General features: G+C 32.6%; 1 protein-coding gene across 1 annotated transcript in view; it reads left to right on the top strand.

Moving 5' to 3' along the window:
• Positions 1–22,925, top strand: part of Ttc7 (tetratricopeptide repeat domain 7) — a 91,004-nt gene extending 68,079 nt beyond the window's left edge. Inside the window, exons 16-18 of the mRNA XM_035353007.2 lie at positions 29–133; positions 14,445–14,536; positions 21,664–22,925. Of these exons, the coding sequence (XP_035208898.1) occupies positions 29–133; positions 14,445–14,536; positions 21,664–21,796 (330 nt within the window). The 3' untranslated portion in view covers positions 21,797–22,925. The remainder of the gene's footprint in view (positions 1–28; positions 134–14,444; positions 14,537–21,663) is intronic.
• Positions 22,926–23,135: the final 210 nt, after the last annotated feature.

Below are 23,135 nucleotides of genomic sequence, written 5' to 3'. Positions count from 1 at the left end.
TTATTTTCATAACTTTTTTATTTTTTAGAAAGGACGAATTCATGAGTGTAGACAAGAATACAATGAAGCAAAGCTATGTTTCCAGAATGCTGTTTCTGTCAATCCATTTCATGTTAAAGCTCTTCAACATTTGGTATGTTATAATTAAAATTTTTCTTAACTTTTAATCATAATTTTCCTCTTTACATTGCATTTGTAGTAAACTGAAAATATGTACTACTTATCTCTGAATTCTTATGTAAGAAAATTATAATTTAAAATAATTTTTTGCTGTAATCTCTTGTGGAGTGTTAATTCCTACTACATGTAATTAATTGCAATGTACTTGCATTTATATATGTGTTTTGTAAGCATTAATTATAGTTAAGTTATAATAAACTTTTTTATTATGCAATAAATATATTTTTTCTTTTGAAAGTCCTATCCAAAATATTTTGAAAGCAAGATATGTTGGAAGGGGGAACAGAAATTTTATTATCATATAGAAACATTAATATGCAAATCTAATAATAATTTACCTGTAGAAAGAGGAAATAAACTAGTAATTATTCCTTGTAGAAACTCATGTGTTTACAGGTCAGTGTTAATATAATAATAATATTTCTATATAGATTATTAAAATTCCAATACCACCCAGTGATCTATTTATAGATCACATACTTTTAGAATGACCATTGAGAACAATGTCGTTTAATCACTTCTTTTTGTCATTGGCTGATGTCACACCTGTGGCCATACCCTCAAAGGCCTTTTGAAACATTATTTTCCAAAACAGTACAGCAGTTAGTTAGCAATTTGAAGTTAGCCAAGTGATGCTTCATAGCGCAGCTTTCTATTTTGTATCCAGCGGAAATTTTTTTTTTAAATAAATTATACTTTTCTTACGTGTTCTACATTTTCAATACCTCTTTAATTGTTCTGTGTAATTTAGATTAGAAAAATAACTGTTCTTATAATTAAATTTTTAGCTTAAACATGCTGATCTATAAAAAGATCACTGGGCATTTGTGGTAACTAATACTGTGTTTTCCCCCTTTAATTTTTTCCAAAATTTCCAGGCATAAAGTGTTTCACACCGAAAAAACACTAAAATATATGTTTTCTAAGGTGACTGAGTGAGATATAATTGCTTTACCGCCCAATGTGGACGATTTACCCGACGAAGAGAGCTTTGATGATGGTGAAATGATCACTCCATTGGTAAAAACATAAATAATTTTGGACTTAACATTACAGGGCAACTGCCATTTACATCTAGTGTCAGTAATGAAAATGAAAATAAAAAAGGGAGTTAGTTCAAAATTATCAAAAAAAAAAAAAAATTGCAGCCAAAAGCAAATTAGACAAAACATAATCCTACTTATGCTTTTAATGAAAAGGGTAATTTGTCTGGCAAAAATCTTGAGGATATTTCAAATATTTCAGAAAATATGAACCCACTTGAAATTTGTGAAGAATTTTTATCTCTCAAAGTTTACGAATGTGTAATAAATGAAACATAAAGATATAAGAAAGTGTGGGAAAATAAGCCAGAGTTTTCCATTACAATTGATGAGTTGAAAAGTTTTATTTGTTGTTTGATTTTCTCTGGGTACCGTACTTTATGTAATGAATGTGATTTCTGGTCAGAGGAAGAAGAACTCATGGTACCGATAGTAAAAAATGCAATGCCTCTAAATAAATATTTAGAAATGAAATCTGTAATCCATTTTGCCAACAAGAATTATTCAGCAATGCAAAAATCAGACCGGGCATTCAAAATAAGAAAATTAATCACAGTTTTAAAAAATTTGGATTTTTCGATAAATTTCTGTCTGTTGATGAAATGATGATTTGATATGACGGTCATCATTTTTTCAAAGAATTTCTTAAAACAAACCTATACAGTTTTGCAACTTCAAATGAATCACTTGGAGTACGAGTGGTAAAAAAAAGTATAAAAGTTATCGGAAGTCATGTCGTGGCTGAATACCTCAAACTGGGAACAAATTCCAAGAAAAGCATTGGAAGGCATTTCCTGATAGCATTGAGACCAAAGTGATAAGCTCTGTAGGTTTAGATAGAAAAGACCATGTTAAAGGTAAAAGACAAAACCAAAAAGAACACCAATTTCAAAAATGTAAGGGAAGGCCTATTGCGTTTTGTACAAAATGCGATGTAACACTTTGTGTAATGTTTTCCACTATATCACACTTAAATAGTACAAATTTGCTCGGTAAAAATATAACTAAGAAAGTTTAGATCAGTAAAATAAGATTTTTTCCTTTTAAATCTTTTTAGTTTGTTTTAATTTTTAGAAAAAATTTATATTTTTTTAACTTAATTCGTAATTTTTTAAACATAAGATCAGAGGGCAGTTACTTGTTCTTTTATTACAAGAAGCGCCCAGCAGTCTGTTTATAGATCACCTATTATCTGAACTGCTAATTATGGTAATTGATTAAAACTTCATAATTACTTTATTTATGACTAGCAGCTTTGCTGCCAGCCTTCGTCTGGCTTTTAAATGCACCGGAAAAATGGCTGAAGGAAACACCAAACGTTAAATTTAAAAACTGCGTAGAATTTTATTCTGCAGAAAAACTTCATAAAAAAAGTTATTAACGTATAACAAAATTACAATGAAATAAGCAATATCCCTTAATGCAAATATTAATTATCCTAATAAATAAATTAACCAACTTCTCTTTGCAAAATCTTAAGAACTCAAATGGTATAAAGGAAGTTAAGAACTTTGCTTCCTAAAAAAAATCACTCAAAACTTTTCAATATCTTAAAGACAGTGAAATGAGCAATAAATAACATAAAAGAATACAAAAAACAAAAAATTCTGAAAAGCAAACTATAATTAATGATATTTTATCTTATATTTTCAAGAGGAAAAAAAATACAATGAAATAAGCTATATCCCTTAATACAAATATTAATTATCCTAATAAAAAAATTAACCAACTTTCCGTTGAAGAAAAAAAATAGGCAAAACTTTTCAATATCTTACAAACAGTGAAATAAGCAAAAAATAACATGAAAGCAACTCAGATAACATAATTCCGCGCAGAATTTTACTCTACAGAACAACTTTATCAAAAAAAAAAATCAATAAAAATGTATTATATATATATATATAAATAAACGAGAATGAAATATACGAATCTTTTAAAAACAGTGACATAAGAAATACGATGAAAAATTGTTGCCAAACCCATATTTCTAAAAGAATGAAACTATTCAAAATGATGCGATTTCATCAAAAATCTATCAACAACAATAAGACAGGAAAATTGTTGCTAAAATCACATTTTTAAAGATGTGAGATGTGAGAAGTGTACTCGGAAGCTTCATTTAAAAAATCTTTTAAAAATACAAAATATTATCATTTTTCCAAAATTCTTCTTGTAAAAGCAGTCGCAAGAATGAAAGTTTGTGTCCAAAAATCAAAGAAAAATAAACTTTTTAGAAAAAATCCTGCTGAAAAGGCGTTAAGCTTCCTTTATTAAATAAATTTGTATTTAATCAATTTATTGAAACACGAAATTTATTTTAAGTTCGTAAAATAGCTGAGTGCCTACGTTTCATGACGATGTGAAAATGTGTGCAGAGTAAAATCTCGCTTTCCTATAGCCCATTATGTCTCAAAATGACGCGATTTCGTCACAAAAGATAAAATTTAAAAAAATTCTAATTTGAATTTTGAAAAAAAAAAAAAAAAAGCTTCGAGGTGCACTGGCTCTTGTCTAGATGCACCTATGTACCAAATTTCATAGCCGTGGGTCTATTAGCCTAAGCGCAGCGCCAACAAAAGACACACACACAGACAGACTCTTTGTTTTATTATATGTAGACATATATGAAATGCAAGTTAAAAATATTTTTCAAAAATTCTCATTTTAAAATAATTTCAGCGTTAACAGGTTAATTGTGTACTTGGAAGAGAAATGTGCCAGTATGAAACAAGTACATACCAGGTGACTGGTATATGTATGTTTTTTAAGCGTTTAAGTAATTTTGAAATCCCTCTTCTTCTGCAAAATGTTTTGCTCCTTTGGCTTTCTGGTATGCCTAGTCTACCAGAATTTGTTTCATGCAGTCCTTTGGAAGGGGGTGTTATGGATTTGGTATTTAAATAGCTAATGTTAGTTGAATTATAAATTAAATTCTTTTATTCCCCGTGCAGTGTAGCGCATGATGAATATTAGAGGAAAGCTAAGCCGGAAAATGATGATTTATCCAGACAAGTCGACGCTTTGATACGGAGTAGCAGTGGGAACAAAATGGCTCTAAGGAGTTGGAGATGTGGTTCTGAAGGTCACCTACGATGGAATTGCAGAACATTCCGAGGTATGGAAAATAAAACAGATGATTGTACCAGACAAGTCAGTGGCTTGAGATGGAACAGAAGTGAAAAGAAACCAGTACTGTGGAGCAAAGGAACTGCAGAACACCCCGGAGCACAGAAATTGAGACCATTTCCCAGCAACAATGGAGGAAACAAATGAATGACCATATCGAGGAACAGAGGTTGCCAGAGAATGAAAAACCTTGTTTTAAAGCGCTCAAGATTTCTACAGTGAGTGGCAACAGTAACGGACTGTCCATCAATGGGCACATCGATGGAGTTCCTTGCAATATGATCATTGACACAGGAGCTAATGTTACTATCATTCGGAGAGATTTAGCTCAACAGTTTAAAGATAGACTTATTTGGATGCCATCCGTTGTTACCCTTCAGACTGCATCTGGTGATAAGATCGACATAGCTGGGAAGTTAAACGTGAACATCATGTTTGGAAGTGCCGCCTACCATCACATGGCATATGTGGCGGGTAGTAATGATCCATTTATTCTCCAATTGGACTTTTTAAGGAAATATAATTTTTCCTTAGACTTCAATAAACAATAAGCTTTTCTCAGCATCTGAGGAAGTGACGATCCATCTTCAAAAGGGATCATCGCTTGGAAACGCCGATGTCTCATGTGAAAGACCCTACTCACTAAGCTGCCAAAATCATATTAGGGTCAGAGAGAACCACCAGACTACCGGCTATTCTCCATCTCAGATGCTCTTCGGTTGAGACCTTTGTCTGCCTTCTGATCCTTTGTTTGGTCGCCCTCCGGTTGCACCTTCATCGCCTGAGGAATACATCCAAGATGTCGAGGCCCGGTTTGAAGTGATGCACCGTTCCACACGAAAACGAGTCAACTTGGCAACGGAGAAAGTGAAGTCCAGATACAACACGAGAGCTACTGGACATAGATCTAACAAAGGAGACAAGGTGTGGTTATGGAACCCGACTCAACAAAAAGAAGTCAGGCTCAAATTACAGTCACCTTGGGTTGGTCCGCACACGTTCCTAAACAGGCTGTATGACGTCGTGGTTCGAATCCGGGAGTCTTCGAACTCTAAACATAAAGTCATTCATTATGACAGGTTGGCTTATTACTATGGCCATAGTACGTAGTGTAAATAATTGTAAATAGTGGAAAACCATGGTCCTTTTTGATTCTAAATGTGTATTTGATTTGTATTTAGTTTTTGACTTGTATTTAGTATTTGATAGTATTTGATTTGTTTAAAGTTAGTTATTGCATTTCTTGTTCATGTTGTTTGTTATTGTAATGTAATGCTTAGTATTGCACTTATGCCTTAGTTGCAAGTTTGGCTTCCTGTCCAGGGATTTGTACTGCCCGGGACGGCAAGGGGGCAGTGTTTTGGATTTGGTATTTAAATAGCTAATGTTAGTAGAATTATAAATTAAATTGTTTTATTCCCTGTGCAGTGTAGTGCTTGATGAATATTAAAGGAAAGCTAAGCCGGAAAATTAAAAATACAAGAGCATGTGCATTTATCATTTAATAAATAAATATCTCTTTTTGATTTCGAGAAAGTTCCAGAAAATTCTCTCGCGTGGTTTAAAATCTCATAAAAGGAGGAAAACCTTTTGGTTCGTGTGATTTTAGTTTTGTTCTTTTTTTAAGAGTTTGTTTAGAAAACTGCTTTTACTTAGCAAATTCGCAAATTAGCTCTCTTTAGCTGTTTTGAATTAAGTTCTCTTGAACGTTTGAGTAGTTAAAAGATAACTATTGTGAGGTATTGTAATACTGCACGAATATCTGAGGAAATTTAAGCATTTTTGTTGTGATAATAATAAATTTTGTTCATTTTTCATTGGACTTGTGCATTCATTTCATAACGAACCCGTACGCACGCAACAATATGTATGTTTTTAGGTGTTTACAGTAATTTTGAAATCCCTCTTCTTCAAATGTTTTGCTCCTTTGGTTTTCTGGTATGCCTAGTCTAAGGTTGTTTTCCCCCTAACTGTTTGCTTGTTTTTATTTGTATGAGTATGGATATTAAATTCTACAAAACCCACTATTTAGGTAAGCAATTTTGATTATGTTGTTATGAAAATAAATATTTTCACCCTTTCGGGCATGCTACCTTTTAAAGTTGGAATTTCAATTTTTAAAAAAATGTAGGCTGTCTAATTAGGCCTAGAGGTGTACGCAAGTAAAATTTTGTGAAGTGAAATTAACTTATCGTTTTAATTCTGTGGGTGTGCCCGAAGCGGGTACACTGATTGAATAGAGCTTCAAAAAGAGTGCTGAAACGAGCACTGCTGGGGAGCGCGTAAAAGAATAAGAGATTTTACCTATGATTAATAGAACTTTGAAAAGAGTGATGAAAGAAGCATTGCTGGGAAGCGCGTAAAAGTGTAAGAGATTTTGCCTACGATTAAAAAACACTAGCTTCTGAATACCGTAGCATATTTAGCATTACCCAGGGTGTGCCATGGGGAGACCTGCTACTCTACCCTCCCCCCTAAAAAGCTCTTTTTTGGGGTTATATGATGATTATCGCATGTTTTGCACACGTACCGGGACCCGTATCAGATTCACTATCTGAAAGGAATTCGTATAGCACTTTCATTGCTTCAGAAATGGTCAGCCTGCTCTGATCCTTTTGGAAAATAATTAAAAAAAAAAAAAAAAAAAAAAAAAAACTAATTTTATATCTACAATTAGAAATTATAAACTATAAAAAAAATTAAATAAACATGTACATCTCAAAACTATTAAACATAGTGCTAGTGAAATTTTGAATGAAAGCGAAAGAGAAAAAGAGAACTGCTCTAGTGAAAAACCAAACAGCTAACTGATAAAATTACCATTGACCTTCAGAAAATCACCCCAACTATTTGTTAGTTGATAACCAAATATCCCCCCCCCCCAAAAAAAGAGAAAAACAGGAAATGAAACACAGATGTGGACCCACCTTTCTGTTGTCAAAGAACTGACCAATGAGATGCGGAGAAACAAAGAATAGAATACAGACTCTCAGTTGTCCTAGATTATGGGTGAGCCCGGTCTGGGCAAACATGGGGTTCGCCATTCGATTTTAGGCAAGATTTCAAGGTAAAAACTTAAAGCTAATATAGAATAAGGAGATTAGCATACAGCTAAAAAAAATAACATAGACATTTCTTTTCAAACATTTCCTTTTATACCCTAAAAAAAAATCTGGAAAATTTCTTTGAAAAATGAGGGTCTTAAAAAACTAAACATGGCTAATATATGGACTGGTTTGTGTTGATCTACTATAAATAAAGAAGGTTCAGAGTAATTTATAGTAACCTATAAATTTATAGGTTACTATAAATTTAATTTATAGTAATCTATAAATACTTTTTCACTTAATTTTTCTGTGCGTACAGAAGGAAATTTTTAGGTGGGCACAGACCAAGCATACCGTGCCGCAAAGGGTTAAAAGCTCAGAAAAAACTAAACAGTGTTTATACAGAATTTGCCCACAGATGTAATTTAGAATATCAGCAATAGAATCTAAAGTTTTGAAAAAATAAACTATTAAGAAAAATGTACAAAGTAGAATAAATATATAAAATTCAAAGAAGAATTTTTTAAAACTTTTTTATAAAGGAGTGTTGTTGCCTAGTTAGTATGATATTTAATAAAAGCAGGTACTACAATAATATGGGTACTTACGTATTATCGCAACCAGGTTGGCGCTATTTGTAAGTTTGAGTAAAAAAGTATGAATAGAAAGAAAATTTACATTTATTAATTACAGATAATTTTTAATACAGTTTTTTATATTATTTTGTTTTAAAATATAAAATAGCTATTAAACCCTTCCGGTTTCGAATTTGAATAAGTTGCAGAATTATTTTTTCGGCGGAAATCTTTTGGCTATTGCTTTTAGCACTGATTGAAAACCGTATTCGCCATAACCATGTACACGTCGACTTATTTTTACTTAAAAAAACATCCCAGAATTGCACAAAAATGGCATTGCGCACACTCTTGACTTTATCCATGTACACTGCTATTTTCTCATAAATTACAAAAATTTGCACGAAAATGCAGGAAAATTTTGTGAATCTCCACATGCTCTTTTTACAAAACTACGTATAACACGTAGGGTTGCCGTAAGTAGGGTTGCCAAATTTGGCAATTTATGCAAATTTTGGCCTGGTTGCGTTAATGCGTAAGTACCATAATATGAATAGGTTTGAATCATTCAGACCAGATAAAGCTGAATATTTGTTATTGTATCTACTTGAGAAAGGGGCAAAATATGGTTTATCATATCTACATTGAGAAAGATGCATAAAATATGATAGTTCAAAATTTCTGTTGTGTGTCTGATAACTGGAAAACATGAGTGTAAAACTCTTGATACGGTTGTTTAGGTTATGCCTTGTAACCTGTAGTAGAAATTTTGTGCTGTTTGCATTAACATATCACCTGTTAAAAGAAACTTTTATTTTAATACAACATTTGAAAAGGCTATACAATCTGCCAGAAAAAGTAAGATTTTAACTATTAATTAGAGGTGTGTTTGATCTCTCTGGGGTGGATGATTGTAATCCCACGCTGAATAATTACTTTTGGTTTATTAATAGAATGCCCTCTCCCTCCCCAAGTGGCGGGCCCTTAGCTGACTTCAGCTTGGTCACATCTAAGGCCAGAAGTAGTGATCACATTATTATAGAGGCACCTCATAGGTGAGCCACCTTTGTCTCCTATGAAGGGAAGGACAGTTACACCATGCCTTCTCCAGGATTCAGCCCTTTGGTATCACAATTGACTCCAATTGTGATACCAAATACTGTCTGGTTGATTAATAGAATATATATATTATACATATGTATATGCAGCTGTATGTTGGGAAATATCAATGCAAACAGAACATACCAGCATTATATTCATTTGTACAGTTCTCTGATTCTCTAACTCTCATGCTTCTCAATTTGTGCCCTCTAATGGAGGCTTTCTTACCGTGCAGTCTAAGTATTTTGTAAGCATTAATTATAGTTAAGTTATAACTACGTAGCGTATTCGGAAACTAAGTACGGTTTCATTCTAGCGCCGTCGCAGCGCTGTGGTAGGCATCCCGCACATGCGCACTAGTCTTTCTTGTACAGTCACTTTCAATTGTCGCCATTTTGGTTGCTCTATGTTGTGTTTTCAGTTTGCTGTGCACATTCAAAATGTTTAAGACAATTAGTTCTCCCGCTTACTGTGAGATTCATGCCGTGATTAAATTTTTGAACGCGAGGAATGTTAAACCGGCCGAAATTTATCGTCTAGTGACAGAAGTTTACATTGAATACGCGATAAGTGATGGAATGGTGAGAAAGTGGGTAAGAATGTTTAATGCAGGTCGAACAAATGTCCACGCCGAGGCTCGGAGTGGTTGGCCTTCTGTTGTCACCGATGATTTGGTAAGGAAAGTTGATGAAGCAATTCATGAGAACAGACGCTTCACAATGACAACTCTTTCAGAGGCATGAAATGTTCCTTTACATGAAGTGCGAACTCGGTGGCAAGCGCTTTGGATCTGCCGATGACACGAAAAATGCTGTGGAGTCATGGTTATCGAAACTGACGGGAAGTTTCTTTGACGATGGTATACAAAAACTGGTCACCCGCTATGACAAGTGTTTGATCATTGACGGAAACTATGTTGAAAAATAGTTTAAGACATGTATTTTCATGTAAAATTAAAATTGGATTCGAAAAAATTGTTTTACTATTTTATTTTTTTCAAAATAGTACTTAGTTTCCAAATACGCCTCGTAATTTTTTTTATTATGTAATGAATATATTTTTTCTTTTGCAAGTCCTTTCCAAAATATTTTGAATGTAAGATATATTGGAAGGGGAACAGAGATTTTGTTATATAGAAACACATATGTAAATCTTATAATAATTTATTTGTAGAAAGATGAAATAAACTAGTAATCACACCTGCTAGAAAAGATGTGTTTACAGTTCAGTATTATTTAACTGTCTACAGCAAGGATGGCAAACTCGCGGCCCGCAACAAATATTTTTGCGGCCCGGCCAATATATCGGCAAATAATAATATATAATAATAAAATAACATATCGACGAAGAAAAAAATGAAATGTTTACTGCTAAGTAATTAACGATAATTTATTCAGTGTTGTTAGATTACTCACAGCGAGCTGACACACACACTACTTAAATTACAAATGCGTTTGAGTAGCTTGCGTTCAGCTACCTTCGGCTTTTGAAGGACACGTGCACTCAGAACTTGTACACATCCCCCCGATAGCCGAATGTGGCCAAACTCATGGTTTCAGTTTTCCAATCATAGTTTTGTACGATATATTGGTGCATGCATGTGCATGCACTTTGCTTTATTATTAATTATTACTTAATTCATATTGTTACAGATTTCATAGTTATTTATTTAGTTTTTTTTTTATTTAGAATTGTAATTAGATTTGCTTCATGTTGCCTTAGCAACGCAGACGATTTTTGAAAAGACAGCTGCGTTGGAAGGTTAAAAATAGAACAGCGCGTGCATTTAATACCTAATAAATAAATATCTCGTAATAGCTGTTGCCATCCACAAAAATCCAGATATTTATAGATGTTTCCAGTATATTCGAGAAATTAATTATAAAGCTTATAAAAGCCAAGAACAAACAACTCATCTCAGTAGTAGCTGTAGTTCTAGCGAACTGTTTGTTTACTTAATGCTGTGATTGATTTGTAGCGATTTCGCTGTGAGATAGAATTAGTTTCTCTGTTTTGAATTGATTTTTGCTACATGTTTGACATTTTGTGATATTGTTAGAATATTTTTGAAGAAATATTTCAGCATTTTAATTTATCTCTTGTGGAAAGAATAAATTTTTGTTAACTTTTTAACGTTAACCATGTTTATTCCAGTCCTTTGTATTCAGTATGTCTATATCAAAACCAAGTGGTAGTAAATTAAACGAAAAATCGATGACGAACATAGAATATTCCAAGTAAAATGGGAATTAGAATATTTTTGCTGTGAAATAAAAGGTAAAATAATCTGCTTGATATGTAATAATACTATTAATGTACCAAAGTTATATAATATTAAACGTCATTACGAACAACACAAATCGAAATATAACAATTACGAAGGATTAATGAGAGAAGAAAATTTGAAAGAGCTCAAGTTAGGAGTGAGAAAGCAACAGTCCATGTTTAGTAAAGTATTGCAAGAAAGTGAAGCGGCGGTACATGCAAGCTACGTCTTGTCCAAGTTGATAGCTAAACATTCGAAGCCATTTACTGACTTTGATTTCATCAAGGAATGCCTAATGAAAGCTGGAGAAATTGTTTGTCCTGGAAATGTGAAGGCTTTTCAATCAATTTCATTGTCTCGAAATAACAGTTGCGGAAAGAGTTACTGATTTAGCCGCGAATTTAAGTGATCAGATCAAAGCAAAATCATCTAGTTTCGAAAGTTTCTCCATTGCCTGTGACGAGAGCACGGACATTAGTGGCAAAGCTCAATTAGCAGTGTTTCTTCGTTCTTGTGACAAGAATTTTAACATTTTTGAGGAATTACTGGAACTAATACCGATGCCTGGTACTACCACAGGAGAAGATATATTTACTTGTGTTTTTGGACTTCTGCAGAAATACAATCTACCTTTGGCAAAATTAAATTCTGTAGCTACAGATGGCGCTCCATCAATGACCGGGAAAAACAAGGGCTTCGTAGCATTACTAATTAAAAAACTTAGTGAAATTCACGGTTCAAACATTCATCATATGCATTGTATTATACATCAAGAAGTTCTATGCATGAAAGTAATAAATAGGGAGAATGTTTTGTCATATATAAAAAAAGTTATAAATTTTATAAGATCTCAAGGTTTAAATCAGCGTCAATTCACTGCTTTCTTAAGTGAGTTAGATAGTGAATATTTGGGTTTGTCCTTCTATACCGAGGTACGTTGGTTATCTTGCTCCAAGATTCTTAGACAATTCTGGGATTTGAAAGAAGAAATATGTCAGTTTTTAAAAACGAAAAATCAAGACGTAAGTTAGTTTTACAATCCAATATGGATACAAGATTATCTATCTTTATCTTTCTTGGTTGATATAACCAAACACTTAACCGATTTAAATTTATCGTTACAAGGAAAATATCATGTCATTACGAACATGTTTGACATAATTAAAGCATTCAAATGTCAACTAGTTCTTTGGGAAAAACAACTTAAAAATGAAGATTTGACGCACTTCCCGACGTGCAGCATGAACAAATCAAGTTTAGATGATACTTGTTCATATCAAAAATACGCAGACAAAATTGCAAATTTAACAACTGAATTTGAAACGAGGTTTAATGATTTTAGTTATCTCGAAGAAAAAAAATTTTTTTTTTTTTTTTTTTTGTTTTCTTCGATTTTCTCAATAAGTATTGACTCAGTACCCAGCCATATGCAAATGGAGGTGATCGAGATTCAATGCAACTCAAATTTGAAAGCAAAATTCATTGAAGTGGGCGTGCCTGAATTTTACAAATATTTACCAGCCAGGTTTGAAAATACTCGAAAATTCGTGCGAGCAGTTATTTTCAGTCATGAAAGGTAATAAGTCTCCTGTTAGAAACCGTATTAATGATGCTCACCTTGGGTCAGCGTTGAAAGTTATCACTGCAAACAAAATTTCTCCCGAAATAGGAAAGATAATAGCAGAGAAGAGATGTCAAGTATCAGGACGTAAACATTAAATTTTTCTTGTTCTTTTCTATATAAATATATATATATATATGTTTATTATTGTATTATATGAAATAAATCTATGTTTCTATGAATATTGATTTTTTTTTTTTTTTTTTTTTTTTTTTTTTTGCGGCCCGCCTAAAATTAAACCTTGTTTGTTTGGCCCAAGTGTACCTATGAGTTAGTCATCCCTGGTCTACAGGGAAGAGAAATGTGCCAGTATGAAACAAATACATACCATGTGACTGGTGTAGATATGTTTTTAGGTGTTTACAGTAATTTTAAAATTCCTCTTCATCTGTAAAATGTTTTGCTTTTTTGGCTTTCTGGTATGCCAGTCTAACGTTGTTTTTCTTCTGATTGTTTGCTTGTTTTTATTTGTATCAGTATAGATATTAAATTCTACAAAACTTTGCTCTTTGGGTAAGCAATTTTTATTATAATGTTATAAAATAAATGGTTTAAAAGCTCCAAAACTGTTTATAGAGAATTTGTCCCATAGATGTAATTAAGAATATTTGGAATTCACTATAAAGTTTTGAAAAAATAAACTATTAAGAAAAATGCACTAAAAAAGTAGAATAAATATATAAAATTTAAAGAGGAATTTTTAAACCTATTTTATAAAGAAGAGTTGCTACCCAGTTAGTATAATGGAAGTAAGTACAGTAGAAATCAAGAAATCCGCAATGCTTGGGACCAGAGGTTGTGCGGATTTTAGGATTTTTCAGATTTCAGGACACAAAAGATAAATCATAATATTCAGACTAAAAGTGCAAAAGAAATAAGGCCTATTAGATACACTTCATTATATACATTATTACGTTAATATACATATACATTATTACATTAATTTATTATATGTGTTAAATTATTATATATATTATTCATTTATATTAGTGATTACAGGGATATTTAAACCATTAAGGACATATACAATAAAACATATAAAATAAGGGTTATTGATAAAGCATAAAATATTTAATTTTTTTTACATGTTTCAAACATTTTTCTGGTAAAGGTTTGTTTTAAAACTTCAGGGTGCTTCAAAATAAGTTAATAATTTGGTATTTCCATTATGAGTCATTATTATTCGGTAAGTATTTTCTTCGATATTTCATTCTCTATGTGGCAGTTTCCAGAACCTATAAATTGAATGTTTATATTTTGAGAGGCAATGCGGATTTCAGGTCGGTGGATTTTCGGTATTTATTCAGTATTTTCGGTGGTATTGTACTGCAATAATGCGAATAAATTTGAATCATTCAAACCAGGTAAAGCTGAATGTTTGTTATTGTATCTACTTTGAGAATGCAAAATATGATTTATCATATCTATATGTATGAAAAATATGATAGTTTGAAATTTCTCTTATGTGTCTGTGATTTCTTTCAGAGCATGGTTCATCATACTTTGGGAAACAGTAGGCTGGCTGAAAAACTTCTCAGAGATGCTGTAACTATTGATCCTATGTCTCACCAATCATGGTATGTTATTTTTTCTCATATAATTTTTTTTACTTATAGCTGTTCACACTTAAGCAGGATTCCACTGTAACTGCTGAGGGAAATAAACCATACTATTGAATTAAATTTAAATATTTGAGATTTAACTGATTATTTGTTTATAATTTTCTGTTATAAGTTAGTCAGTTGACAATTTATAGTAATAATGAAAGAATTGGAAATTTGGATATAATGTTCTTGATTGTGTAGAGTTTCTGCTAAAATAAATACAATGTAAAAATTGTATTGTTGGATGCATGGCAGTTTACAATTACTATACTTCATTCAAGCTAAAATTCAAAGCATAGGAAATTTGGAAACCAAAAACTGTTTTGAAACTGATCTTATGTTCTGTTTTATTTTGCTTTTTGTTTATGTGAACAGCAGAGCATGGAATGTAAATTTTTAGTATTGTAATTGCTAAAACTAACATGCCCAAACTTATTTTCTGAAGATGCTTCAAAGAACTTTAGTTTGGAAAAATGTTTAAAAAAAACGATCGGTATTTAAAGAGTATTTCTAGGGAAATAAACATTTTGTATTGCATTTAATATGAAAAAATTATTATAGTTTATTTGGTACTTACTCATAGCCACCTTGACAAGAAGGGAAAGAAATTAACACATTTCCACCTTGGTGAGAAATAAACAGTTGCTCTATAAGAAAACAGTGCATTTGACATCTACACTACATAGTTTATTGAATATACCTATAGAAGTAATACAAATTTGTATTTATTATTTTTCTTAATATGATTTTCCAGCAATTTATTTAAAATAAGCAACATACATAAGCATACCCTAAAATTCATTTTAAATAGGTGTTTTCTAGGGCTCTCTGTTCAAAAGTTGCTACTAATAATGCATCAAATGCATTATCATAGCCAACATGATGCATGAACTTGAGCTCTATTAAATAAAATTCCTGGTAATGGGTAGCCATATCCTGTGCTTTTCATTCTATTATTTTACTCATTTAAGTGTTCTACTTTTTGTTTCCCATAAATGAGCACCAACTGCATTTATCCACAAAGTTGTTCGTTTGACCCACCATCTAGTGACATTCTTCTCTTTTATAATCATTCCAGCACTCTGTGTGGATCGATGATCCCTAATTCATATGCTTTTGGATGTTTCTCATGAGGGTTCTCGCATTTCTTTTGGATACATGAATCAAGAAGCATTCATTTTGTTGCGACGAATGCTGTCTAAAATTCACTATTGTGGCAATACTGTCCCTACAGTATTTTTCCATTTTATGAAGTGAGATTCAGTAATCTCGCAAAATTTTATCAATTTCTTCTATTTTATTCACTGAATGTTTTATCAGGAATTTCGAATAGACTTTCCTCATACAGTTATTCCAGTCAATAACAGCTTTTTCTTCCATGTCTAATTGCTTGTCGCACCATTGGGTTGAAGTGAGTTCCTTATTCTGACAATCGATGAAACTGCTTTGCAATGAGAAAGGAAATTTTTATTCCCTAAACCGGCAGTTCCCAACATGTAATAGAGGTATGAAAAAAATGTATTAATAATTGTGGAAAATAGAAAATTGTTATGATAAATGCTATCTAAAAAGCAAAATATTGAAGAAATTCAAAAATTTAAAGGGAAAATATTTGTGAGGATTTTTGATAGGACAAATACACTGGTTATCATAAATTAAAGAAAAATCACAAAAATAGTGATCCCTCAAAAATAAGCCAAACTGTGTAAAATTTGAATATGTTGCCAAGCAAGAGTAGCTGAGTAAAACTGCAATATGCAAATTAGAGGCGCAGCACTCGGAATACGTCATCTGCGAGGAGAATAAAAGTCCATGTTTGAGAGCAAGCCCACATATTTTACTGTGATAGTGACATCAGAAATGTAAGATTTGTAACAATGACCTCCAGGCATCATTTGCCTGCAGAACTATGATGGAAAGCCATTGGGAGACTAGAGTCAGGATAAAGTCAAACAGAAGTGGCCAGATAGCTAAATGTGAGTCCTTCTGTGACGTCCTTCGTAGACTTTGAAGGCTATTTCAAACCACAGATTCGGCATCTAGGAGGTTAAGCCAAGGACGGCCAACTGCTGCGACGAGCGCCAATAACCGATATTTGACATTATGTGCACACAGGAATAGAACTGCTACTCCGACTCTTCTTAGATCCTCCCTTGCTGCAGCCACCAGAAAATTCGTGTCAATGTCAACTGTGGGTAGAAAGCTTCACGAAGGTGGTCTGTATGCGAGGCGAATAGCCATTTGTGTGCCGCTCATGTCACGCCATAGGAGGGACCGTTTACAGTGGGCACGACAACATGTCCTCTGGACGCCTGATCAATGGAGGGCGGTTCTCTTTATGAATGAGTCCAGGTTTAGTCTAGAAAGTGATAGTAGGCATTATTTGATATGGAGAGAACCTAAAACCTCATCCGTCAAACATCCATGAAAGAGATGCATACGGAAGGGGCAGTGTCTGAGTTTGGGGTGGCATCTCTTTGGGTGGACACTCAGACCTCCATGTCTTTCCAACGGAAACCATGTATGCTCCGGTTTATAGAGATGACATCCTTGATGCTTATGTGCGCCCATGTGCCGAGGCAATAGGTGATGCTTTCCTGTTACAGGACGATAACGCAAGACCACACAGGGCGCGAACGGGCTGGCTGCATGGGCGTTTTCGTGGTTTTCCCCATGTGTAACATGTATACTAGCTAGTTTCCCTTAGAAAGTCCTCCACGAAGGCATCCCTTTCCTTAGGCAGATAGCCCTTGTGTGCTTTGCCATAATTAAATAAACCAAACCAAACCAGACCACACAGGTCTCGCATTGTAGATGATTATCTTCAACAGGAAACAATTATGCGCATGGAGTGGCCAGCTTGATCCCCGGACTTGAATCCTATTGAGCACATTTGGGATGCTCTAGAGAGACGTCTAGCTGCTCTCAATCCACCCCCTCAGACCCTTGCCATGCTTGCAACTGCTTTGCAAGAGAAATGGCTCTCGCTTCCTATGGAACTGATATACCGCATGCATCGCTGTATGTGCTGTATTGCTTCTAGAGGCGATCATATTCCATATTGAAGGTACTTTTCCTGTCGCAAACTGACACCTTTGCTTTGTTCGTTTTATACATGTGCTAATTTCTATACTACCATAATTGTCTGGTAATTTATTTTTATGTTATTTGATACCTTACCATATGTTGTATATTGTGGGTAAGTTTGATAAAATTCTACATGTAACTTTTTCAGTAATCATGATTTTTGTGATTTTTCCTTAATTTATGATAACCAGTGTATTTAAATAATGTAATTTGTTGTAACTAACCCTGCCTTTGCCAATTACATTGCTTGATTCTTTATGCATCATGTGTAAGCCACTGCCTTCCCTACTCTATCACTGCATATCTCTGTACTGAGATTTTCATCAAATGAGTTAACATAATTCTCTTTCTTCACATTTATAACAGTCAAACAAATTTTAGTGTAGAATTTGCTTTTAGTTTTCATTCTTTTTAGAGTTTTTAAAAGTGAAATATTTGTATATAAAAATAGATAAATGGTTAAAATTAGATCTTTAGACAGAACTGAAACTACCATAGATAATAGGTCTGGAGTCAGTGCCAGGCATTTCCAAGGAATCAGTGGATCTACCATTTGAAAGCTAGGATGAAGTTGTTTGATAAGACATAAGCTGACCTGTATAAAAAAAATTCTAAATAGTGGGCCTTTGTAGGATGAAAAAATATTGTGATGAATATTTAAAGTATGGGTCTTAATTCACTGAAGGTGACGAAAACTTTAGTCACCTTCTAAATTTTTTACTATTAGTAAATAATACTTTCAAATTTCAGGCAACTTCCTCTGACATACTTGTGAAACTAATTCTAGCAGTGATATGATGAAATTTAGTCATGAAATTTATAAATTCATCACGAAATTTAGTGCAGATATTTTTTACTTATGTATGCTGCTGAATAAATATAAAATACATGAATTTATTTTAAAAATATCAGTGGAGAAAACAACTCCACTGAGATTATATATATATATGTAAAGTCATATGTAATTGGCAAATTTTTGTGTTTTCAAGTGGTACTAAAATGAATTTACCCTCAGCGCAGCCAACGTGCACTATCTGGGTATCCTGGAATTTTCTTGAAACACACCTGAAAAAGTTGGGGAATTTCATTCTCCTGTTTTGAGTGGCAACCCTGGTTCAGTGTTCTTGGAGGCCATTTTTCTAAGGCTGATTTTAACAAACTGAAAATGCAAACTTCCATAGAAGAAGCATCAGAGGATTTTGTATATATTTTATTAAAAGGGATTTCATTTTGTTCCTTTTTTGATTTTATCTTTGCTAAATAAGCACAGTTGATTTAGAGATTTGACTACTGGCTTTTTCATATGAAGTTCAACTCTACTGATGGCCTTTCCATAAAAATTGGTTCTAAAATAATCTGCTGATAGAACAGCGAATTACTAAAGCCTTATTTAAGTCTTTTTTTCAGTTTTAATTTACCATTTTAATGAAATCCTTCAACTATAACCATATTTGACGGCATATAGACGCACTTTTTTTCCTAAATTTGGTTTCAAAAAGTTACCTGCATCTTATACATGAAGGGCACATGTTAACTTTCAATACTGAATATTATTTTTAGCCTGGATAAAGGTCTACACACACATAACTTTTTCTACATCTGCCATAATTATTTTGCGCATGCGTGAAATATCTGTCGCCAAAAAGCACCAAAGCTTGAAGCTGATGTCAAAGTTCGAACAGGTTTGACGGTCACATTACGTCTATGGAGCCTTTCCTTCTTTACATAAACTTTCTTTGACTCTGCCGACACACGTGTCGGTATTGGTGCTACTCTGTATAAACGTGTCAGTATCGGTGCTACTCTGTATAAACATGTCGGTATCGGTACTTAAACTTATTTGTTTTAAAAAAATACCCTGGAAAGTATGACTACAGGAAACAAGAGATTAAGCTATACAATTCAGTATAAACTAGGAGTGTTAAACTATGCCAAAGTGCATGGAAACAGAGCAGCAGCAAGGCATTTCGGTCCACCACCTACCGAAAAAATGATACGTACTTGGCGACTGCAGGAAGATCAACTGAAGACTGCTAAAAAACAAAAACATAGCCTTCGATGCCCAGCGCCATCTTGGCCTGAACTTGAATCAGTTTAGCGCCCATAGAACTGAAACCATAAAGAATAAAGCGAGGGAATTAAAAACCCAGATAACTGTCATTTCTGGTGGACTGACTAGCCAATTGCAGCCTTTAGATGTATCAGTGAATAAGCCATTTAAGGAAAAAGTGCGAGAACTTAGGAACAAGTGGATAGGAGAGCCACATCACGCCCTCTGGTAGAATGAAGCGGCCCTCTATTTCACAAGTGTGCGAGTGGGTAAAAAGATCTTGGGAGGACGTAATGGCTGAAGTAATTGTTAAGTCCTTTAAGAAGTGCGAAATCAGTAATGCTCTTGACGGAACAGAAGACGACGCATTATTTGAAGAAGGTGATACTAGCGATGACGGAAGTGATGACGATATTCTCGTTTTCGATGATGATGATAGTGAAAAAGATTTTTATGGTTTTGAAAGTGATTAAAGTCTAATTTCATGATAGGCAAAGTTTTCCTTGAATCTGTGTTTTTTTTGTTGTTTCTGCTTTATTTTGTATTATGGTTGATTGCTTGCCGTTCATTCATTTATTCATTATTGAAATTTACATATCATGTTCAAAATAGCTTGCCGTTTGTTAATTTTCCTTAATAAAAATATGTTTGGTAATTACGTTCAGTGATTGTTTATTTGGCTTTTACGAAATGTGAGAACTAAAAGGAACCACATTTTAAGTTATTGTGGTACCGCACTGGCGCACGGACTATTGAAACTTTTTTCCCTTGTGTGTGGCCTTCTAAATAAGGGTGCACTTTATATGCCGTCAAATATGGTAATTCCCATTGGGAACTTTTCTATACATTGATGAAGTCAATTCATATGGTCACATTCATCAGTTCAGCAGCAGGAAGTTTATCTTTTTTTAAATTATGATCACTTAAATATACTCACACCTCATCAAGAGTTACCACAAATTTCCACTTATCAGCTGCTAGGTGTTTTTCATATAATTTTCAACAGTTTGTTTTTCTTTCTGCTATATGCTTTGGCAAAAGCAGATGAACTTTAGATATAAACATCACTTTTGACTTCAGGTCTTTATGAATAACTTAACTTGCAGCGGCAGAAGACATTCCCAGTCCCAATGCAATGGATTTTTGAGTCGGTGGATTTTCCTTCAGGATCAGAGACATAATTTATTTTATATTTACCTGCATTCAGACAGATTTAGATTCCAATTCAGGGGCCATTTTTAAACTGTTCAATTTTCCCTTTCAAATTTAATATATTAAAAATATCTTTCTTTGAATTGCAGTTAATTCGAATTTTACGCTGCTGTACAATTTGTTGATACAAATATTTGTCTTATAAAAGTGCATTTACATAACCTTCAAACCATCTACCAATTATATGAGCCATTTTCAAAATAAATTTGTTATTCAGCATTCCAATCAAAATAAAACAGTAGCAGACAATTATATTGAAAATGTCAAAGCTTTATCTCGAAATACTGAAGAGAAAATTTAAATAAAATGCAAGCATCCTACTGCATAATTATAAAGTCTTATTAAGGCATGTACAAAAGAAAAAATGTGTCTTCCTTTTTTTCTTCAATTGTTGACAATTGCATCTTTAGATAGTTTCTTTTCCAACATATTATTGCATACTATGGCCATTTTTACAAATTCTTTTGATAAAAAAACTGTGACATATTTTTTTCATCTATTGAAGACTGAAAATATTAAATATTTCAGAACCATATTAAATATTTCACAACAAAAAACTGTTATGTTTTAAAAGGGAAACTTTTCGCTTGCTAAAGAATTATAAACTGTGTGCACATGCACAGATCGGTAGCCATTTGTTTCTTGCCAAGGCTGCTATGAAAGGAAGGTACCTTTTGCATAAATATTATATGCATAAAGTATGAAATATTTTGCATTACATTTTAATGTGACTTTTTCCCTCTGCCTTAAGGTTCAACATGGGTAAGATTCTACAAGATATGGGTGATTATGTAACTTCCAGTGAATGTATTTCTACTGCAATTGAACTAGAAGCCACTTGTCCTATTTTACCATTTAGTAACATTCCACGGACATTTGAATAGGAACTTTTGAATTGTAACTAAATTGTGAATTTATGAGCTCTGTTAATTATTGTAGACTAACTTTAATATCTTCAACCTGTTAAAAGTGAAGATGTTGAAACAATTAATTTTCCTTTTAAAGTAGCAATTTAATTGCAGTTGCTGAGATATCTTTTCCCAGTGGGAAAATATGAATTTGATCTCAATATCTGTATAAATTGTAAGCTGTAACATTTTATATAGTTAAAGATTAATTGAAATGTAAATCATAATTTTTACTTAATTATATTATTAATTTGAAATGTAAGTTAACATTGGTAATGTTCAATATGTAAGAAATTATTATTTAAATATGTTGGTCATTCAATGGTTTTATATAATTTTAGTATGTATATTTAGTAATATTTTTACTGCATTCCTGATCTAGTGTGTGCATATATAAATGTCCTTTAAAATATAAGTATAGTATATTTATATAATGAGTACCTTTTTATGGGAATAGTGTACAAAACTTTTTCATGTTATGTCCAATATATATTTTTAAAGGCCAGAGTTCATTATTTAATTGAATACACAAATGCAGTTCAGGTTTTGAAAAATTTCAATTAAAAGTATGATCTCATCATTTTCCCCCTTGCATAAGTGTTTTTATTAAATATTTTATTCTTCTTCCTAAGAAAGAATCTTTATAAGAAATATTGCTCATCTTTGTATAGTGTATATTTACTGTAAACTGTTGCTGAAATCAATGGATTACCAAAATGTATTTGTGAAATCAAAGAGTAAGTGTTTTCTATTTTACTGTCATTTGTTGATGAGTAAAAAATACTATCACACTAGAATGTGTGAAAAAAATTGATAAAAATAAAGGTCCTATCCATAAAGAGCAAAAAATTTGGTCTCTTCTAAGCCATAAATTTATATTCCCCATAAAGTTAACTTGAGACTTCCATCCATGTAAAGTGTGATTCCGTTTAGATGTTTTGCAGTGGAATTGTGTTAAACAAAATTACTTAAGATTTGATGGAGCTTATTTTATTTTCTGAGATTATACTGATGTAAAAATTTAATGTTTTCCTTCATGTTAAGTATTTGTATAGATTTATGTGTATATAGAAATGTTGTTTAATAAATCAGATATTTTACTGTTTTGGAAAATTTTTCTTACACATTTTAAGTATTATCTTAATTTTAGTTATTTACATTCTGTAGAAAATGAGTATTAGTGAGTAACCGTATTATTCAGCATAATGAAGTGTATTCATCTTTTTTTTTTTTTTTTTTTTTTTTAAACAAAGAGGTCATTTCGAATCTTTTTTGTAAAGAGGATGTTTGAAAGCATATATATATAAACATAACG

This window comes from Stegodyphus dumicola, chromosome 6 (assembly GCF_044657685.1).
Source record: "Stegodyphus dumicola isolate Sdum_Otavi_A_Nest chromosome 6, ASM4465768v1".
Taxonomy (NCBI): Eukaryota; Metazoa; Arthropoda; class Arachnida; order Araneae; family Eresidae; genus Stegodyphus; species Stegodyphus dumicola.
This window is presented reverse-complemented; position numbering and strand designations above follow the sequence as displayed.